This window comes from Balaenoptera ricei, chromosome 18, assembly GCF_028023285.1.
Source record: "Balaenoptera ricei isolate mBalRic1 chromosome 18, mBalRic1.hap2, whole genome shotgun sequence".
NCBI lineage: Eukaryota > Metazoa > Chordata > Mammalia > Artiodactyla > Balaenopteridae > Balaenoptera > Balaenoptera ricei.
The window spans coordinates 21,030,371-21,049,346 of record NC_082656.1 but is presented as its reverse complement, the minus strand read 5'-3'; the positions used below and the strand labels follow the sequence as shown (position 1 = coordinate 21,049,346).

The 18,976-nt window shown below is 44.2% G+C and overlaps 1 protein-coding gene across 1 annotated transcript in view; it reads right to left on the bottom strand.

Annotated features, from left to right (window-relative positions):
* Positions 1 to 496: 496 nt before the first annotated feature.
* Positions 497 to 18,976, bottom strand: part of RUBCNL (rubicon like autophagy enhancer) — a 35,579-nt gene continuing 17,099 nt past the window's right edge. The window contains exons 4-14 of the mRNA XM_059902725.1: positions 18,438 to 18,648; positions 16,805 to 16,906; positions 16,288 to 16,348; positions 15,570 to 15,699; positions 13,079 to 13,224; positions 11,551 to 11,615; positions 6,180 to 6,418; positions 5,038 to 5,099; positions 2,685 to 2,838; positions 1,622 to 1,712; positions 497 to 683 (exon numbers count right to left, since the gene is read on the bottom strand). Coding sequence (XP_059758708.1) covers positions 562 to 683; positions 1,622 to 1,712; positions 2,685 to 2,838; positions 5,038 to 5,099; positions 6,180 to 6,418; positions 11,551 to 11,615; positions 13,079 to 13,224; positions 15,570 to 15,699; positions 16,288 to 16,348; positions 16,805 to 16,906; positions 18,438 to 18,648 — 1,383 coding nt within the window. The 3' untranslated portion in view covers positions 497 to 561. The remainder of the gene's footprint in view (positions 684 to 1,621; positions 1,713 to 2,684; positions 2,839 to 5,037; positions 5,100 to 6,179; positions 6,419 to 11,550; positions 11,616 to 13,078; positions 13,225 to 15,569; positions 15,700 to 16,287; positions 16,349 to 16,804; positions 16,907 to 18,437; positions 18,649 to 18,976) is intronic.

Below are 18,976 nucleotides of genomic sequence, written 5' to 3'. Positions count from 1 at the left end.
CCTGCATGCCCCGCTAAGCATCTCAAACCCATCTTGACACAGATGTAACTGCAGAAGTAATACGTACCCTCTGTACAAACCCTGGAATAAGTAAATCTGTAAGACTGATACAATTACAAAATGGAATTTAAGTTGGTAAAAAAAGCCTGAGCAAACAGATTTTTGGTTGCCTTTTTGTTCCTTGAAAGTACCAATCCCTTTCACAAAACAAGCTTTACGGGAAGAGGAACTGAGTAATTTGTCTTGTCAGTTACAATTCATAAAAAATAGGCTCCACCATTAGCTAAATACAACTATTCAAATACAATGTAAGAAGTATCAAAAGAAAAAAAACCTTAAAAAACCAGTAGCAGCAAAAACATTGAACATTTGTAAACAAAATCACCAGTAACAACCCTACGCTTCAAAACAAAGAATCTGCATTCTTGTAAAATATTAAATATATATAATAAAGAGAATATTGGCCATCTTTTTTCTTTATAGACAATAGTCAATAATAAAACAGTCTTATCAATAGGAGACGTGATCATAACAAGTGTTTCACAGTCTTTCTCACGATAGTCAAGGGCACGACGTCGCCACAGAGGGCAAACTTTCCAAAAGTCTTCTCCTTGCTGTGATCCTCGCACACCGGGGGCACTCGGAGGGCCGGAAGCACTGCTTGTGAAAGCAAGCCCTGCATGCTGCAAGCAAGGAGGACAACCGTCAGCAAACAGGTAGCTGGTTTTCTCAAATATGTACAGACGCTCATCCCCATCCTGGGGAGAGAGGGGATCTGAACCCAGAAACCAGAGTCTTCCAAAGAGAAATCAGGCAGGTTGAAACTCAGAGGGACTAATAAAGTCCCCAGTAGGTCATGAGGGCCAGTAGAACATGAGGCTCAGAGAGCTTGATGTAGTGGATGCTTCAGTGTGTCCCAGATCCGTCCAAAGACCACCCCCCAGGCTGCTAAGAGTGTCAGTGGCTGATGGCTCAGGAGGAGGCATCCCTTCTCTGGAAATGGCCCTGACTAAAGAGAGCTGGCTTGATCAAGGTCATGCCCCCTTGCTGGCCCCAGCCCGCATCTAGTGACTGGTCAATGTGAGGTTTAAAGGCCTGGCTGGCTCTCTGTCTCCAGTTTGGGAAAATGCCGCAACACCATCCCAGCTCCCCCTGAGATGCACTGAGTCTTCATGGCACCCCCACCGCAGTTCAACTTCTCCCTCTGCCCAACCCTGCTGCCTTCATACTCTCGCAGGTGTTGAACCTGAGAAGTGCCCTGGTGAACTTGGGATTGACTGTGATTCGATTACAAAACAGGGGCAGCTGTAACTTGCCCTGATGTGGAAGAATTGGGGGGACAGGCCAAACAGGGACCACCGCCTCTCTCCAAACCCTGTTCCATAAGACATCATCCGTTACCTCTGCCCCACTCAAATACTCCTCCCTATGCACCCAAAACTTTATTGGCTCCAATTCAACATAGAAGCACACACCAGCATTATTATACTTTAAAGAAATAACACAGTGCTTTAGTTATTAAGATGTTTTAAGTTAATTTTGTGCTTAAGTCATCAAACTTAACTTTGCGCTTAAGTTATTAAGCTACTATAAAGCTTAAGGTATTATCGCATTATGATACCTGAACATCTTCTACACGTTGCGGTCTGAAATGGGAAGATGACAGCTGTACTCCGGCAAAATTCACAAATGAAGCCCTTTCCTTGACACAGCTGTAAGAATAGGAGTCAAAAAGTGAGAGTCCTCATTGGTAATGTTTCTCCTGACGCAGAAGCTGAGTTACAACTTTCACAGAACTTTATAAACACCAGTTTTTCCCTCAGGTATTGAAATCTTTTATTCTAGCATCCCCCAGGTTGACTGTGGAAGTAACAAGTTTCTGCATTTAAAACGTTTATATAAATTCGTGAATTGCAATTTTCATAGAAGTCAAATGAAACATTCTGCATGGGACAAAAGATATGCCTAAGCAACATATCATATTTGCACAAGGCCACTGAATGTCATGGATATACGTAACAATTAAAAAGCTTGTCTACGGCAGATGATGTAAAGATTTCAGTTTGGTATTCTATAAGCCAAGACTGTAAATTACTCTTAACTATACAAGAGTTCTAATGAGACAGAGTTCTGTAAACACCAGTTTTTAAATGTCTATGATTCTAGCCTCTAGAAGGAACGGGATGCTATATCCTGCCACAATGGAAGAATCAGAACAATAAATGTGCATTTGTTTTGTCTGGAGAAATTGCACATCAGGGCAGTTTGAGGCACCAGAGAATGATCACGATTTTAAACATGTGTTCTTAAAGGATCTCATTTTGTTTCTGATAGCTCCCCTGTAATTCGTCAGTCTGTGAAGACACAGAGCTCCTGATCCACCGGATCCTGAGTCTACATGGCTGCACTTGGCACGTCAGGGCAGATGGGAGTCGAGGGAGGTCCCACGCAGCGCTGGGCGCCCAGACTACCAGTCGCTTGGCCCAGGCTTGCATCCCAGTAGGATGCTCTTGGTCTGGTACTTAACAGCTCTGAACCTCATTTTTCTTATCTGCAAATAGTGTTGCTGGCACTTTCCTCAGAGTTTGTGAGGGTTAAACGAGCCAAGTGCAGAACACCCTGCCCAGGCCTGGCCACAGAAGGGACAGTTCAGGGATGCACCCACCAGGGCAGACAAACCTCACCTCACAGCTGGCCACGTGCGCGAGGGAAACTTTCAGAATGTCCTTGAGCAAGGGCGCCAGCAGCCCTTTCTTGACCCGGACCAGGTCCTCCAGGGAGAACAGGTGAAGCTCATCAGTCAAGTGTCCTGGCACCTGTTCAAACTCCTTTAATGTGCTGCCGGAAAGGAAACCAAGGGAAAATCAAACCCCACCCCCGACACAGGCCAGGGCAGAAACAGGGGGGTGTTTTTTCCTGGCACTCACACTGAATATTTTGAACGCAACTTTTTAAAAAATAGCCCCAGGAACAAGTTAACTTTACTCCCCGCTTTACATTTTGCAAATCTGCTCGGAAGCCAGGAAGTTAAAATTCCATAAACGCCGAATTTCAAAAAGCTGAACAAGAAAAGTGTCTCTGGCAGCCTGCCCATGTGCACGTTGAGCAAAAGAAAACTGAAATTTTGTGTCTCCAGTCCTGAAAACGTGTACTGAGATAAAAGTTACCACTTGATTCATTTCCACTAAATTTCAAGTCCATCAGCATCACTGAGTGATGCCTCAGGAGAGTTACTATGACTCCCAAACCACTGGTCCAGCGCTGAGATTAAGATTCAGGCATCCAACTGTAGGCTGGTCAAAGGCACTTGGATGTCCCAAGGGCATTCAAAACTGAACATAATCTTCTCCGAGCCCTCCTGATCTGCTCTGGAATTCCCTAAAACTGTTGGCAGCACTGCATTCCCAAGCCAGCCACTGCCTACAATGGACTTGACATTCTAGGGATGCCAGATCATGTTTAATTCTCTGACCAGCCCAGGGTCCTCGCTCACACTACTTCGTTGGCCAAAGGATCCCTGACCTCTCATCTTCGCTCTGAATTGCTCTTCAAGCTCAGGCTTTGTCTCCAGAAAGCCTTGTCTGCTCGCTTCCCCACCTCGCCCCAGATGAACTACATGCTGCCCGCCCCCAGCACTCTCAGGGCACGTGCACAGTGACGGACACACATTCTGGCACAAATGTCTCTGTGCCGACTTTCTCCCCAGACTCTCCCTTAACATGTGTACTGTTGCTTGTTTATCTGAAGCACAGTGTGGATATTCAAGAAATTTTCGTAGATGACAAGACTGTGAATGTTGTTACATGTTACAGAGAAAATTGAGGTCCTGAGAAGAAATGAACCTCTCACCCCAATGCCATGAGGTGGAGCTCAAGGACAAACCACTACAGAAAACAAGTTCCTCCAGGAGAAATGTAATTCAAAAGCAATGCAGCGTCATCAAATAAAGATCAGAAACGGAAAGCAGCTTTAAAACAGAACAACAATTTTTTAAAACCTATGATCCCAACTATTATAACAAATAATCTTAACTCCTTGAGTAACCTACTCTTCCTCCACTTAAAAATATCTCTGCTAAATGAATTCATGACTGTGCCTTTATGGCCATGGTCTTCAGAAGTTCATCCTCAGGCCATACCTCATGGTATGTGGACAGAGATTCAGCTAAAGCTTAGTGCCTTTTTTTTTAATAACAAAAGATATTTAAAATGTATGAGGCGTTCAGTAATAGGACAATACTTAATACCACATCATAGTACAGACTGTTACACAGCCAGTAAAAGTTGACATGCCTCTGTATCAGTATAGCAACACTAGTCACAATAAGCAAAAGAAAGCAACCCAGGAAGGATGGATGGATCCACAAAAGGTGGAATATACATACAATGCAACGTCATTCAGCCTTACAAAGGAAGGAAATCCTGACACAGGCCACAGCGCGGGGTGACGCTTAAAGACATGATACTACATGAAATAAGCCAGTCACAAAATGACAAATACTGTTTGATTCCACTCATATGAGGTACTTGGAATAGTCAAAATCATAGAGACAGAAAAGGGAAGGGTGGTTCCCACGGGCTGGGGGAATGGAGGCTGGGGAGATGGTGTTGAATGGGTACAGAGTTTCCGTTTTACAAGATGAAAAGAGTTCTGTGGATGGATGGTGGTGATGGTTGGCCAGCAATGTGAACGTGCTTAACCCCTTAACTGGACACTTACAAAGGGTTAGGATGGTACATTTTATGTTATGTGTATTTTATCACAATTTAAAATAATGATAAGAATAATAATAGCCCACTGGCTAGAGTTCTTTCATCCTTATACTGGTCCATTCTTCTTAACATGTTAAATTCCCTGCTAGTGAGTTAGAAGGCTTAGCAACATTCAAGAGGGTGTCCGCATCCCCAAGGAGAGTCACAAGGTGACGGCTATGTACTGGAGGAGCTGGGCCTGGAGGCACAAAGCATCAGCAAGTGCGTGGGGTTATCAGACCTCCCATTCACAGGCCCGCCCGCCAGTCCCAGCCAGCGGTAGCACCTTTCAGCAAACCTGCAGGTCTTCAACAGCTTCCCGATATGAAATAGCTGCTCCTGGATTTCCTGATGTGAGGAACCAAACAGGGGGAAAAGTAAATGTGATAAAAGAACACTGGAGGATAGATGTATATGTATAGCTGATTCACTTTGTGATACAGCAGAAACTAACACACCATTGTAAAGCAATGATACTCCAATAAAGATGTTAAAAAAAAAAATAACGCCGGAAATGTATAAGTCAAAATTAAATGTCATTTCTAACCTTGAAATGCTACAACTCTAGAAAATAAGCCTTTGAAATACACAGTCTTTATGGCAGGGGTTCATTACTGAGTCCAGAGATCTACAGAGGGTCCAGGAGGGACCCAGGTCTTGGGGAACCTGAAGCTTATACAATGTTGGGGGCCTTCTTTAAGAAAAACACCAAACTATGTACAAAAGGAGGCGGTCCTGTGATTTGAGACACCATGGATGAACCTGGAGGACATGATGCTAAGTGAGATAAGCCAGACACAGAAAGACGAAGACTGCATGATCTCACTTATATGTGGAATCTAAAAAAGTCAAGTACATAAAAGCAGAGACTAGAAGGGTGGTTCCTAGCGGGGAAGAAGTGAGGGAAATGGGGAGATGCTGGTCCAGGGTACAGAGTTGCAATTATGTAGGAAAAGTCTAGAGACCTCATGTACAGTATGATGACTACAGCTCACAAGACTATATTAAATACTGGAAATCTGCTGAGAGAGTAAATTTCAGGTGTTCTTACCACACACACCCAACAGGTAACTGTGTGGGGGGATGGATAGGTTAATTAGCTTGACTAGCAATCATTTCACCATGTATACGTATACCAAATCGTCGTGTTGTACACCTTAAACACATACAATTTTTATTCAAAAGATAATAAAATTCAAAAGCTAGGTATAAATGAAAACTACGCAGAAATGTGAAATTCGGTTTGGGACCATGGAAAGAGCCCAAGCAGACGAGGGTCTCTGAAGCATAAGCTCCATCCGCTGGATGGTAAATCCGCCCCTTAGAGGGTCTGTCTGGATGCCCTGAGCTGGGGGAGATGTCCATTTACGGCCACAGGACCCTTTCAGCCGCTGGACTCCCTTCCCCGGAAAGGCAGCTACTACTCACCCTCACTCTGTCCAGCTCCTTGGCCTTCGTATACAGGCCATGGCCGACGTGCAGCAAATTGAAGATGGGCTGGTGCCATATGCTGTCCAGCAGCCGTTTGGAGAAATTGCTGACATAGTACCTCCTGAAGTCCCACATCCTGAGGATCCGGGCAGGGATGCACGACTCCGCGTACGAGTGGCAGCAGTCACAGAAATACTTGCCCAGGTATTCGCAGTACCGGAGCCGCTTCACAAACTCTGCGGGACACACAGGAGGATAAGCGCTGATCACGTGACGCTGGAAACCCACCCTTGCCTGTCCCCCACCTCCAAGTCCCACCCAAGGGCAAGACTCAGATCGCTGTTTTCACGACGCTGAAGCCGCGCTGGGGAAGCTCTGGCAGACACCGGAGGCCTTGAGTCATGGCCATTCATGAGCTTTGCTTTCGTGTAACAGATGTTGGGAAATAGAACCCTCCCGAAACACTCTTGGATTTGGAAGATGGGCCTTTTAAACTGACGTGTGGCCAAAAGAATATGTGATTCAGGGTCTGGGGATTTGGTGGGAGTCCGGACTCAACGCCTTACTGGCAGGAAGACTCTTACAAACCCGAATCTCTTCAGGCTAACTGTCCTGAAGCCACAAAAACAACTCAGAACTGGATTCTGTGATATCACACATATGAAAGATGCTTTGGAAATGATAACGCACTCTATGTAGACTGTTAGGAAGTAGCACCCCAAAGAGTTCCTGAATAAATCAGCGAGGAAAAAAATAAAAACATGCACAAAGGATGGGAATACATAGGAAGAGGAAACACAACCAGTAAAGATGTAAAAAACACTCAGTCTCAGTAACAAAGACATGCATATAAAATGAGTGAAATACTTGGCTTTGCCTCAGACTGTCACACATTTAAAAGATCCAGAGCTGGTGAAGTGTAGAGTAGTGGGCACTCACTCTCAGGGCTGACAGGAGAGGCTACCTTGTAGGACATTTCCGTGATATAGTTCAATTCTTAAATGTGAGGCAGTAATCTTAATTCTGCAGCATTAGACAGAAATGCTAACTTGCACGTGTGGCAATAGAGAAAAGTATTCATTACAGCACATTTATAATAGATGGGGGGGGGGGCGATCTAAATATCCATTAAGAAGCAACTGGTTGAATAAGCATGACGCACTCAACAGTGAGGTGCCCGAGGGCCTATGAAATACAGGGAAGAGTGTGGGCAGTGGACGTCCAGGTATAGGTGTGTATAATGTGATATGTATTTTGTTTTTAAAAATAACCACACATAGTCCAAAAAAGTGCCCACCAGAAAGCCAGCACTGAATACTTCTAGAGGGTGGGGGAAAGAAAGGAGTTTTGCTCTTTGCACTTTTTAATTTGCTAAAATGAACATGCATTGCTTTTGGAAATATTGTTAATAAAACATATTGACAAACAAAAGGCACAGAAATTAATGCAACCAATACGTGGGTGCCCACCACCCGGCTTAAGAAAGAAAATGGCAGTTCAGTTCAGCCTCCTGTGTGCTCCTCCCTCACACCTAGGGTCTAAGATGAGCCGAGGCTGACATTTGTCATTCATGAAGGAAGCTGATTTTCTCCTTAAGGCACATCACAGCCTTCCTGTGCTTAGGAACACTGGACAGCACTTCAGCACTATGCTTGGGGGCCATTTTAAACAGCTGAAACCACCCCAAAATGCAAAAATGTAAAAACACATGGCACTAAATAAACTGTGAAAAGGACCTGTTTACAGCATGAGAGCTGAAACCGAAGGCAGAGCTGCCTTGTTCAATTTCAGCTGGGAGCAAGTGCATCGGGCAACTCACATTTCAGGCGATAAATTTTTCGGTGCTTTGCACATACCTGTGAATGCCTGTGAAAACACCGTGAGTACTGATTTTGGAGTCACAAGTAAATTTTAGGGAGTAGGCAAATTTGCAAATACGGAATTCATGAATGATGAGGGTCAACAGTAAGTACATAGGTACATACGCTATTGTCAAACTCTAAATTAACATATGACACTTCTCTAGGGTTGACAAATTATTTGTGAAGAACTTAAGTGCTTAATGATTTATGTCTGAGCTCTCAAATTTGAAACTTTGAAAAGTCTATTGTACTGTGTCTATTTCCCACCTTGGATTAAGATCTCTGATATGAAGAATAATGAGTATTATTTTGCGTATGATAGGGCCTCAACACATTTTCTATTAAACGGGAAAAACACAGGGATATCCTGGCCCCTAAACTCTATTTTTCTGATCAAACTTAGCAAGATGTGAAGACAGAGGCGGACAGAAGGGGCCAATGCATTTTCCTGTTAGAATGCATCTTTCCCTAACATCTAAAATCCTAACGTTTCAACATCCCGCCACTCATTCACCAAATTTCATTGAATAGATACTAAGCATTATACTGTCAATACAGAATGAATTACGTCCATCTCTTCTGGTTTCCTCAGTCCTTGAATTAAAACAGAACAAAACAAAGCACCCTAAACCTGGGTGGTTCTCGACCAGGAGTGATTTTCCCCCTAAGGGACATTTGGAAATGTCTAGAGACAATTTTGGTTGTCACAACTGGGGAGCTGCTAGAGGCATCTAGTGATGCCGCCCAACTTCCTACAACTCACGGGGTAGTCTCCCCCGTGCCCCTTCCCAGCAATGCACAGCATAGTCTCTTCCACCCCATCCCCCACACATAACAAAGTCAACGGCACTGAGGTTGAGAAACTCTGCTCTGAACCACAGCTATTCTCATCTCAGGAAAAGTCAGTGTCATAGAAAAAAAATAAGAGGGAAAAATTCTAGAACAGCGCTGTCCAACAGAGCTTTCTGTGGGGACAGAAAGGTTCTTGATCTGTGCTGTCCGATACAGTCACTACTGGCCAGAGGTAGCTGCTGGGCACTTGAAATGTGACCCGTGTGCTTAAGGAACTGGATTTTTCATTTTAATTAATTTTAATTTTCAGTAGCCACAGGGGCTAGTGGCTACCACACTGGACAGCGCAGTTCTAGAATAAAGCTGACTAAAGAGAAATAATGACGAAATGCAATGTATGAAACTTGGTTGGAAACTGGGTGGACAAATTAGCTATAAACGTCAGCTTGAGGACCGCGAATGAATCTGGACTAGTATTAGACAATATTAGAGAATCGTTATGAATTTTCTTTGGTGGGATAACTGTTCATCATCCTTGTTTTTAGGACCTGCTAAAGGGTAAAATACCATCCTTTCTGCTGCTTACGTTTCAAATGATTCCGTTTGTGTGAGATTGGAGGAGAGTAAGAAGACACGACAACTAAATTCAATGTGGAATTCTGGATTGGACCCTGGAACGGATAGCGGTCATTAGTGAAACCCAAATAAACCCTGTAGGTTAGTTACTAGGATTGTATCAATACTAATGTATCAGTTTGAATAATTATACTATGATTATTACAAGGTGAAGGGTGGGTGAAGGGTATATGGGATGTGCTTGTACTACTTTTGCAACTCCTCTGTAGGTCTAAAAATATCTCGAAATGAAAAGTTAAAATTATCCTAAGAACTATAGGAAGTTCACGGGAAAAGTCCAAAATGATTTCCACGGTTGCTAATGCTCCGGCCCTCTGTGCTCTGCCTACCTCTGCAGCATGTTGTCTGCTCTTGTTCCTACTCTCCAGTCATACAGGACTTCTTTGCAGTAGCCTTGGGCCCTTTACATATGGTGACCCCCCCCCAACCCGTACACACACACACACACACACACACACACACACACACACACTCTTTCTCTCTCTCTCTCCTTTGGGGACAATCACTTCCTTATGAAACCTTTCACTCCCAGCCCCCTGAGCCCAGATTAAGTTCCCTGGCTGTAAATCTCATAGCACTCTTGCCTTTCTCTTTCGTCGCAGGCATCACCCTGTTATTTACTTGGCTGATGACTTCCTGTCAGCAAGCCCCATGAGGGAAGGACCATGCTATTATCAGTAGTGCAGGCCTACGTCTCCACATGTGAACAAGCTCTGGGAAGTACTTTAAAAGTTGGTGGAATCATAGTCACGCATTCACAGTTTCTGAGTCACGCATTCAATATTTACTGAGGCACCAGGATACAGTGGTTAAGACATGGTCCCCACTAGACTAGCGGGGAAGAGGGTCATTCAAAGAGAATTAGTTACAGCTGTGACGCATGGCAGGCATTATCATTCAACATGGCAGAAGGAAGTTCAGATAGATTTCCGCTTTCTATTTTTATTTCTTGAGGTGGAGATGCTCAAAGTCTTTTTCCTTCCAAGACTGCCGATCAAAGGAACCCTTTCCCACAAAGCTCCTCTTCCCAGCCTTCTCAGGTTAGACCTATGGATGCCTTCACAGCAAAACAAGTGATTCCCAGTCTCAAGTGAGCAACTCGCCTTTCTGACGGGGTGAAACCTAATTTTCTAGGCCCTGGGGCCACTCCCTCAAACCCTCTCAGAGGAGTCTGGCTAGCTCCTGTGTAAGCCATTCAATCATTCAACGAATATCTTTTGAGTCTCAACTGTGTGCCAGGCACGCTTGTAGGAGCAACAGATAAAGCAATGGATAAAACAGACCACATATCTGTCCTCATGGAACTTAGAGTCTTCTGAGGGAGACAGACAATAGTAAGAAAAATCAGTAAAATAGGAAAGAATATTTTAGGGAGATAAGTGGTTGAATAAAAAATAGAAAGGAAGGGGAATATAAAGTGTATATGTGTGTGTTTGTGGCCAGGAGGGTGGTGAGGTGGACAGTTTCGATAGGGTAGCCAGGGAAGATCTGTGAATGAAGAGGGGAAGGAAGGAAGGGAACCAGTCAGGGGGACGTTGTAGGGAGGGCATTCCAGGGAGAGAAAAGCACAAATGCAAATCCTTGAGTCAGGAGACAGCCTGCCGCCTTCTAGGACCAACAGGGAGACCGTGTGGCTGGAGCTCAATGCCGAGTGGGGAGAAAGCTAGGAGAGAAGAGTCGGAGAGGTAATGGGCAGTCACAGAGCCTTGTAGGTCACGGTGGCCCCTTCACGAAAGAGAGGGCAGCATCGTGAAGCGCCTATAACTTCTCATCAAAGGCATGTCTGACAAAAACGATGCACCGCCCAACTTTGGATGTATAGAGGGATAAACAGGAAATGTAAGAATTGGTTATTTGGGGGTGCTTTTTAACTTACGGTATTTAAAAATGCAAGGGTATGGATATGAAATTATGTAAATTTCATTCACATGCTTATGAATCAAATCATTGTTGAACAAAAGATTTGTTGCTGTGTAATTATTGCTTGTATGCATTTGAGAGAAAAATATACCCATACTTACGTTTTAAGAAAAAAATGTTATCACCTAATAAGCAGGCAACCCATTATCCATACTTACTAGGTTCTATTGGAGTTCCACAGCCAGCACAGAAAAAATTTTGGGCTGCTACCATGAGATCCCTCCTGAGGGCAGAAAACGATAAGAGTTACATTTCAGAAAAGGCCAAGGGGGCATTTTTCACTGATTGGAAGAGAAATTGACATCATCATACTTTTCTTGGCATGGGGGCTTAATTTGATCATTTTTCATTTGGGAAAGAAATAGAATTATGCAATAGAGTTTTCTAGTTGAAATCTCTAGGTCTTTTAAAAGCCCCTGCTGCCACCAAAGCAGAAGTCAGTATCACAAGTAACTATTCCACCAAGGGGTCTTTAGAGACTTCTCACTGGGCATACACAGAATTCTCTCTCCACGGAGAACTAGAGGCACGTAATACGTGGGAGAAAGTTCAGGGGGATGAGACACCAAGAGATGATGCACTTGGGCGGTTTACAGATGGATCCAAAGACATTTAGATGAATAAGAGGTAATATAAGACAATGCTATCAAACATTTTTGCTGAAAGATAGTCTATTGAAGTGTTTGCTATTGAACTGTTAGTGTCACAGTTCCACATGGGATTTGGAAATACGGAGAAAGTTGTAAAATTTTAATACAGTTTAGGGTCAGCAAAAGTGCCCACGGTAAAAATATGTGGAGCCCTACTCATGTGCCTTTGAGAGGACCCAGGGAAATCCCAGAGGAAAGACATCCCACACCAAGGGAAATGACCCCTCAACAAGGCTTGGAGAGGGGGCTCTTCTGCCCAAGCAGCCCCAGAGAACTTCCTGGCATTCTCTCGAAAGAAAAAAATAAACAGTCTATAAGGCACCTCCACAGGGAAGGCAATGACCCTTACCAGTCCCTTCATAACTCTGCAGTTTGTACACTGTATTAAATACCAACCAAGAGAAATGAAAAAAACTGTATTTCGTTACACGTCCCTTTGTCTACAATGTCATCTACTCTCAGAATAAACACTACTTTAAATTATTATATATATTTATATACAATGTATTTATTTTCTTTTTTTTTTGCACCATCTTAGTTTTTTTGTCTTTTAGGATTTTGTTACTTCATAGAGAACAAAGATATTTTTATTTGCATTCTGTTTAACTATAGGTGCGCTTTTCAAGATTAAATTTTCCTTTAAAAAAAGTAATTTATTGATTTTTACTTCACATTGCACTGGAAAATAGAGTGGTCTAGTCTTAAAATTATTGTATGTAATTCTGAAGGCTCACTATTAGCCACTTAATATGAGCCTATTTACTTTTCAATTGTGATGTAATGTTCATAATTAAGGACACATAGTTAAATTCTCAAGTTGTCAAAACTTACAGAACCCAAAAGCCCATGATAAACAGGGTACCAAGAAAGCTAACTCAGAAAAAATATGCCCAACTTTACTCTTCCTAAAACAAATTTTTCTTTGTCCCTTGGTGTATTATTTTTTGCCTTCACCTATTTTCAGAACGAGTCAGGTGGGACCCATCACCACTTGTTTTAACGTGACTGGAGGGTCCAAGCAGCAACCCAGACTTACTTGAGTGGTGGATGAACATTAAATATGATTTGAAACCTAGGGGGCGCCCAGTCTCCAGTCTCTCTGATCCTCGACTTCAATTTAATTTCCTGTACTACATCCGTGCTGGATTCAAAGTCTTTCTGGACACATTCTTCATTTACAACCTGCATAAATAACCCAGAAGAGGATTTAGGAGCAGCAAGCATATTTCAGGAACTGAAATAAAAGAACATTCAAACGTGTTCCCAACATTCAAATTTACCTTGAGAAATGAAAACTGCTTTCATCTGAACTAAAGGACCTGGGCAGAGAGCCCTGGTCTAAAACCCTCTGCAGGAGAATTGCTTAAGACACCACGCAGCTGAGATCACTTTGCTTGGTATTTTCAGTTAGTTCTTTTGTTTCCAGACTTCGAATTGCTGTAAGTAGGTCAGTGTGACCTGGAATGCTTTCGTGCACAGCAGAACCTTACCCTGCTTAGTCAATAGGCTGACAAATGCTGCGGATCAGAATCCCCTGTCGCAGTCAGACTTTTCCAGAAGCAGCTCTCTGCAGACACTTCCCGGCTTACACAGGTGCAGAGGCCCCTCTCCCAACCATTATACTTTCCTCTTAGCATCTAAAATCCAAACTCCTGAACTTAGCATCTATGCCCTCCATAGTTTGGTCGCTTTTGAGCTTAATTTCCAAGGAAGATTAAGATTAACTGTCCCCAAAACACACCCAGCTACACACAAACACACGTTTTCCAACCACACCGAATCACTCTGCTCAAGAAACACGCCATGTGGACTTCCCTGGTGGTGCAGTGGTTAAGAATCCGCCTGCCAGGGCTTCCCTGGTGGCGCAGTGGATGAGAATCTGCCTGCCAATGCAGGGGACACGGGTTCGAGCCCTGGTCTGGGAAGATCCCACATGCCGCGGAGCAACTGGGCCCGTGAGCCACAACTACTGAGCCTGCGCGTCTGGAGCCTGTGCTCCACAACAAGAGAGGCCGCGACAGTGACAGGCCCGCGCACCGCGATGAAGAGTGGCCCCCACTTGCCACAACTAGAGAAAGCCCTCGCACAGAAACGAAGACCCAACACAACCAAAAATAAATAAATAAATATATTTAAAAAAAAAAAAAAAAAAAAAAAGAATCCGCCTGCCAATGCAGGGGGACACGGGTTCAATGCCTGGTCTGGGAAGACCCCACATGCCGCAGAGCAACCAAGCCCGTGCGCCACAACTACTGAGCCTGCGCTCTAGAGCCCGCGAGCCACAACTACTGAGCCCACGTGTCACAACTACTGAAGCCCGCGCGCCTAGAGCCCGTGCTCTGCAACAAGAGAAGCCACCACAATGAGAAGCCCATGCACCGCAACAAAGAGTAGCCCCCGCTCGCCACAACTAGAGAAAAGCCCGCCAGAAGAAACGAAGACCCAGTGCAGCCAAAGATAAATTAATTAATTAATTTTAAAAAATATTAAGAGAAAAAAAGAAACACACCACAGGGACTTCCCTGTCGGTCCAGTGGTTAAGACTCTGCGCTTCCACTGCAGGGGGCACGGGTTTGATCCCTGGTCGGGGAACTAAGATCTCGCATGCCCTGTGGCATGGCCAAAAAAAAAAAGGGAAACACACCCCACACCTCCCTGACTTTTGCTCCAGCTGCCCTTTGCCAAGAGTGCCCTTCACGTGCCCCTACCTGCTACAGTCCTGCCGGGCCTGACGCTTACCTTGACTTCTGAGATCGCCTATCAGCCTTCCCAAGTTCCCCTGATGAAACGGAACACTGCCTTCCCTGAACTTCCAGAGTGCTTTCCTCCCACCCCGACTTTAGCCTCTGCCACACAGTCCTCTGCCCCGGTGGGTGGCCTGCTCGGCGGGCAGTGTGGAAGGGAACCAGCCTGGGCTTTCAAATGAGGCGGCCTGGGGCTCGACTCCCGCCGCTCTACCACTGACCAGCCCCACTGAGGGTCTGGAACTAACACTTGAAAATTAAAATAACAATAGCATCTACCTAATAGGAGACTTGTGAGGATTAAAACATGAATTGCTGGGCTTCCCCGGTGGCGCAGTGGTTGAGAATCTGCCTGCCAATGCAGGGGACACGGGTTCGAGCCCTGGTCCGGGAAGATCCCACATGCCACGGAGCGACTAGGCCCGTGAGCCACAACTACTGAGCCTGCGCGTCTGGAGCCTGTGCTCCGCAACAAGAGAGGCCGCGACGGTGAGAGGCCCGTGCACCGTGATGAAGAGTGGCCCCCGCTTGCTGCAACTAGAGAAAGCCCTCGCACAGAAACGAAGACCCAACACAGCCATAAATAATTAATTGATTAATTAATTTAAAAAAAAAAAAAACATGAATTGCTGAGCACAGGCCCTGGTGCATCACAGGCGCTCAATAAATATCAGATTCATCAGCACCCAGCAACAAAGAAAGACAGAAACATCTGATGTGAACAGCAGGCAAAATGAGAATTTAGGAACTTTTGATTCAAGGTCAACTTCTGCTGATACTTACTGTGGAGCCAGCTGCATTCAGGAAGCCTGCCAGCTGATAATTAACTTCTGACATCCAGCACTTCTTGAAGAGGTGGTATAACTCTTTGGCTATTAGCTCAGCCGAATTGAAGTTTGGCTCATAAATGACACTAAAATGTAAGAGATGCAGAAATGGAACACTATATTCATGAGAAGTGTGTTAAGGGTCTTGTGCTTCAGGTTTTCAACTATCCTTCCCTCTCCAAAAACCAGAGGAGGTGTCGTACAGCAGACCGTGCGTCAACTGCCCACCGCCGGTTATCTTACTCGACTCAATTCCTCCACGCTCAACAGGGCAGCTTGTATTTGTTGAGGGTACCAAGGTGGGGAGGGGTGGTGAAAAGAGCACCAGATGTAGAGTCAGAAGACCTGAGTTCAAGTCCAACCTCTGCTATTTAACAGCACGGCGTCCTGAGGCACATCTCGTCCGAACCTCAGTTTCTGCATCCATAAAATGGATGGGTTTAAGAAATGGGTATAAGAAAACCCGCCCATCCCACCCATGAGGATTAATAAGAATGTGTACAAAAGTCTTTTAAACACTCTAAAAACGCTGTAGGAACTTTAGTAGTGATTGTTTCATTTCTAAGCAGTAATCCTTGTTATTGGAACTGGCTGAATTTGGCCCAAGATGTCAGAGGCCTGGGGTCCACAGTGCCTCAGAGGTGATGGCCCGGGGGCCTGTGTGCAGATGATACCTCTTAGAGGAGCTGCAGGAACATCCACAGGTCTCTGTGGCATTGCTGAAATCTCCAAGTTCTGTGGGAAAATCAAAGAAAGGGTAGTGAGGTCTTTTAATCTGTTTCACTTAATCGTAGTCAAGTTTATGAGAACACAGAAATAGCTGCCTGCATCTCAGAAAGGACCAATTATTCAGCATCTCCATACTTCACATTCTTTTGCGTTTCTACTATGAGACTACAGCTAATGACCAAAGATGGGATTTCCAAATATGCCCATGTGAAATTTCATCAAAATATAATTGAGGCGCCAAACAGATATCGGACCATAACGAGCACCTGCTTTTGCATTCACATCTACAAATGAGATGAGAGATTAATATCGAGACATCTTATTTTTTATATCAGGGACATTGTCTGATCTTGGGAGGAGCTTCTCTGAATGCCACGTAATGCGGTACTGTGTGTGATGAGTGTCAGTATGTATGTGGGGAGGAGGGTATCTAGTCACAGATCATGAGTTTCCTAATCTTACCGACGATAACAAATTCATCCGAGTCACATCTGCAGTCCTCTTTCATCACATCACAGTGAGTAGGTGTTTCCACCACTGGGCTGACCTGTAACACAGCACAACCTAGAAGAAGAAGGAAGGAGTTTTCACCAACAAGAAGAAAAAGGACTGCCCAACCTGCAACACCCAGCTAAATCGAAATTGGGGAATGAAAGGGCTAGTTGATTTTTTAAAAATTTTAAAATTCAGCTGTAAGAATTAAAAAGTACAGGGAGCTCTTTTTGTGTTGTTCTTATATTCACATGATTAAGTGAAACAGACTGCTGAGTCTATTGGGGTCCATAGGAGTATTCTGCCTGCTTTTATGTAAGCTTGAAAATTTCCATAATACAAAGTTTTACAAAATGAAAGAGGGGGAAAAACACTTTTCTTTTTCACAGTGAGGCAAAGAGTATAGGTGACAAACATTGTACTGGGTTGAACATGTCCCCCAAAATCATGTCTACCCAGAACCTGTGAATGTGACCTGATTTGGAAATAGGGTCATTGCATTGTAATCAAGTTAAGCTGAGGTCATACTGGATCAGGGCGAGCCCTAGATCCAATACGACTGGTGTCATAAAAAGAGGGAGATTTGGACACAGACACAGATATTCGGAGAAAGAACATCCTGTGAAGACGGAGGCAGAGTCTGGAGGGATGCGTCTACACATCAAGGAACATCAAGGATCCCGGGCAACTGCCAGAAGCCAGGAGACAGGCGTGGACCAGAGCCTCTGGAAGGAACCAACCTTTCCAACAACTTCATGGCTGACCTCTGGCCTCCACGACTGTGAGAGGATAAATTTCTGTTGTCTTACGTCACCCAGTTTGTCATATTTTGCTACAGGAGCCCCAGGAAACTAATACAAATATGTTTATGCTTTTCTATCCCTAATACCAGTTTGGGGAATTATCCTAAGAATGTCATTAAACAGAGAAAAAAAAGTGAAAGGGGAAGGTTTTGATCACAAAGGAGCTATCTGCAGTCCTTTTAAAGTGTTAAAATATTGAAAGCTACCTAAATGCCAAATAATTGGGAAATGATTTTGCAAATCATGCTATTACCTCAAGAAATACCCTCACTGAAAAATGTGATCATTGAAAAACCATTCTAGCTGGGGGACAATCAACTTCTCAGCTTGGTTTCCTCATGGGTTAAATGCGGGCAATGTCACCCACCTCTGTGTTTCTCACACTCTTTCGATTACGATCAGCAGTAACATACAATTTACATAGCAACCTAGTACAGGCACAGAAATATACTTAACTGATAAAGTTAAGTATATTTAACCTGTGCTTAAGCACCAGCACCCAGCGCATCATGGGCTCCTTGTTATCGTAATGAATGAAAGAGGACTACAGGGGGGAAGGAAGCCTATGTAAGAAGAGGGATGCTGAGTGACAAGACAGAGGAAGAGAGAAAGTAGGATGGCGCCCAAGAAAAAAGCACATCGATTTCATAACTGAATGGAGCACAGTGACCAATTCCAAGCCAAGCGGCAGAAATGGTGGGCATTGTACAGGTTACTCCAGAAGCTTTAGACAGAGGGTTTGACAGAGGGGATGCACGTGGCAAATACAGCGGAAGCTTTCGCATATTTGCCCCACTTGCCTTCAGAGCCACTGTCCGACGAAGTGGAAGAGCCAGATTCCTGCTTTATGTGGCTATAAAACGTCACTTCCGAGTCTGCCTGCTCGTTCCCAAGCAACCCGCTGGCCTCTCCTGGACTCCAGGTCTCTGTGTGCTGTTGACTCAGAATACTACACTTCATATTCTCCATGACTGATATAATCATATCTGCAATGTAAAAGTGAGCATTTTCCTGCAGAAGAAAAGATGATCAGTTAAAATTCTCACAAGAATAATCAACTTTTTTTTCCACTGAGGGTGTATTAGATTGAAAAATCAAGAAGCTGTATTTAAGTGGAGTTAATGCGTAGACATATAAATGTTTACTTAACTGCGTTATCATAGGTCATTACATCAAGTACAGCCCACATCTTCCAGAGACAGAAGATTTAGCCCACTGCAACCAAAAGATGACCCAAGTTGAATTTCTTGTGATAGGAAACCCTAGACTGGTGGCGCCTCAGTGGGAGACATCATTCATCAATCATGGAAAACTTCCCAGCTGAGTGCACACACTACCA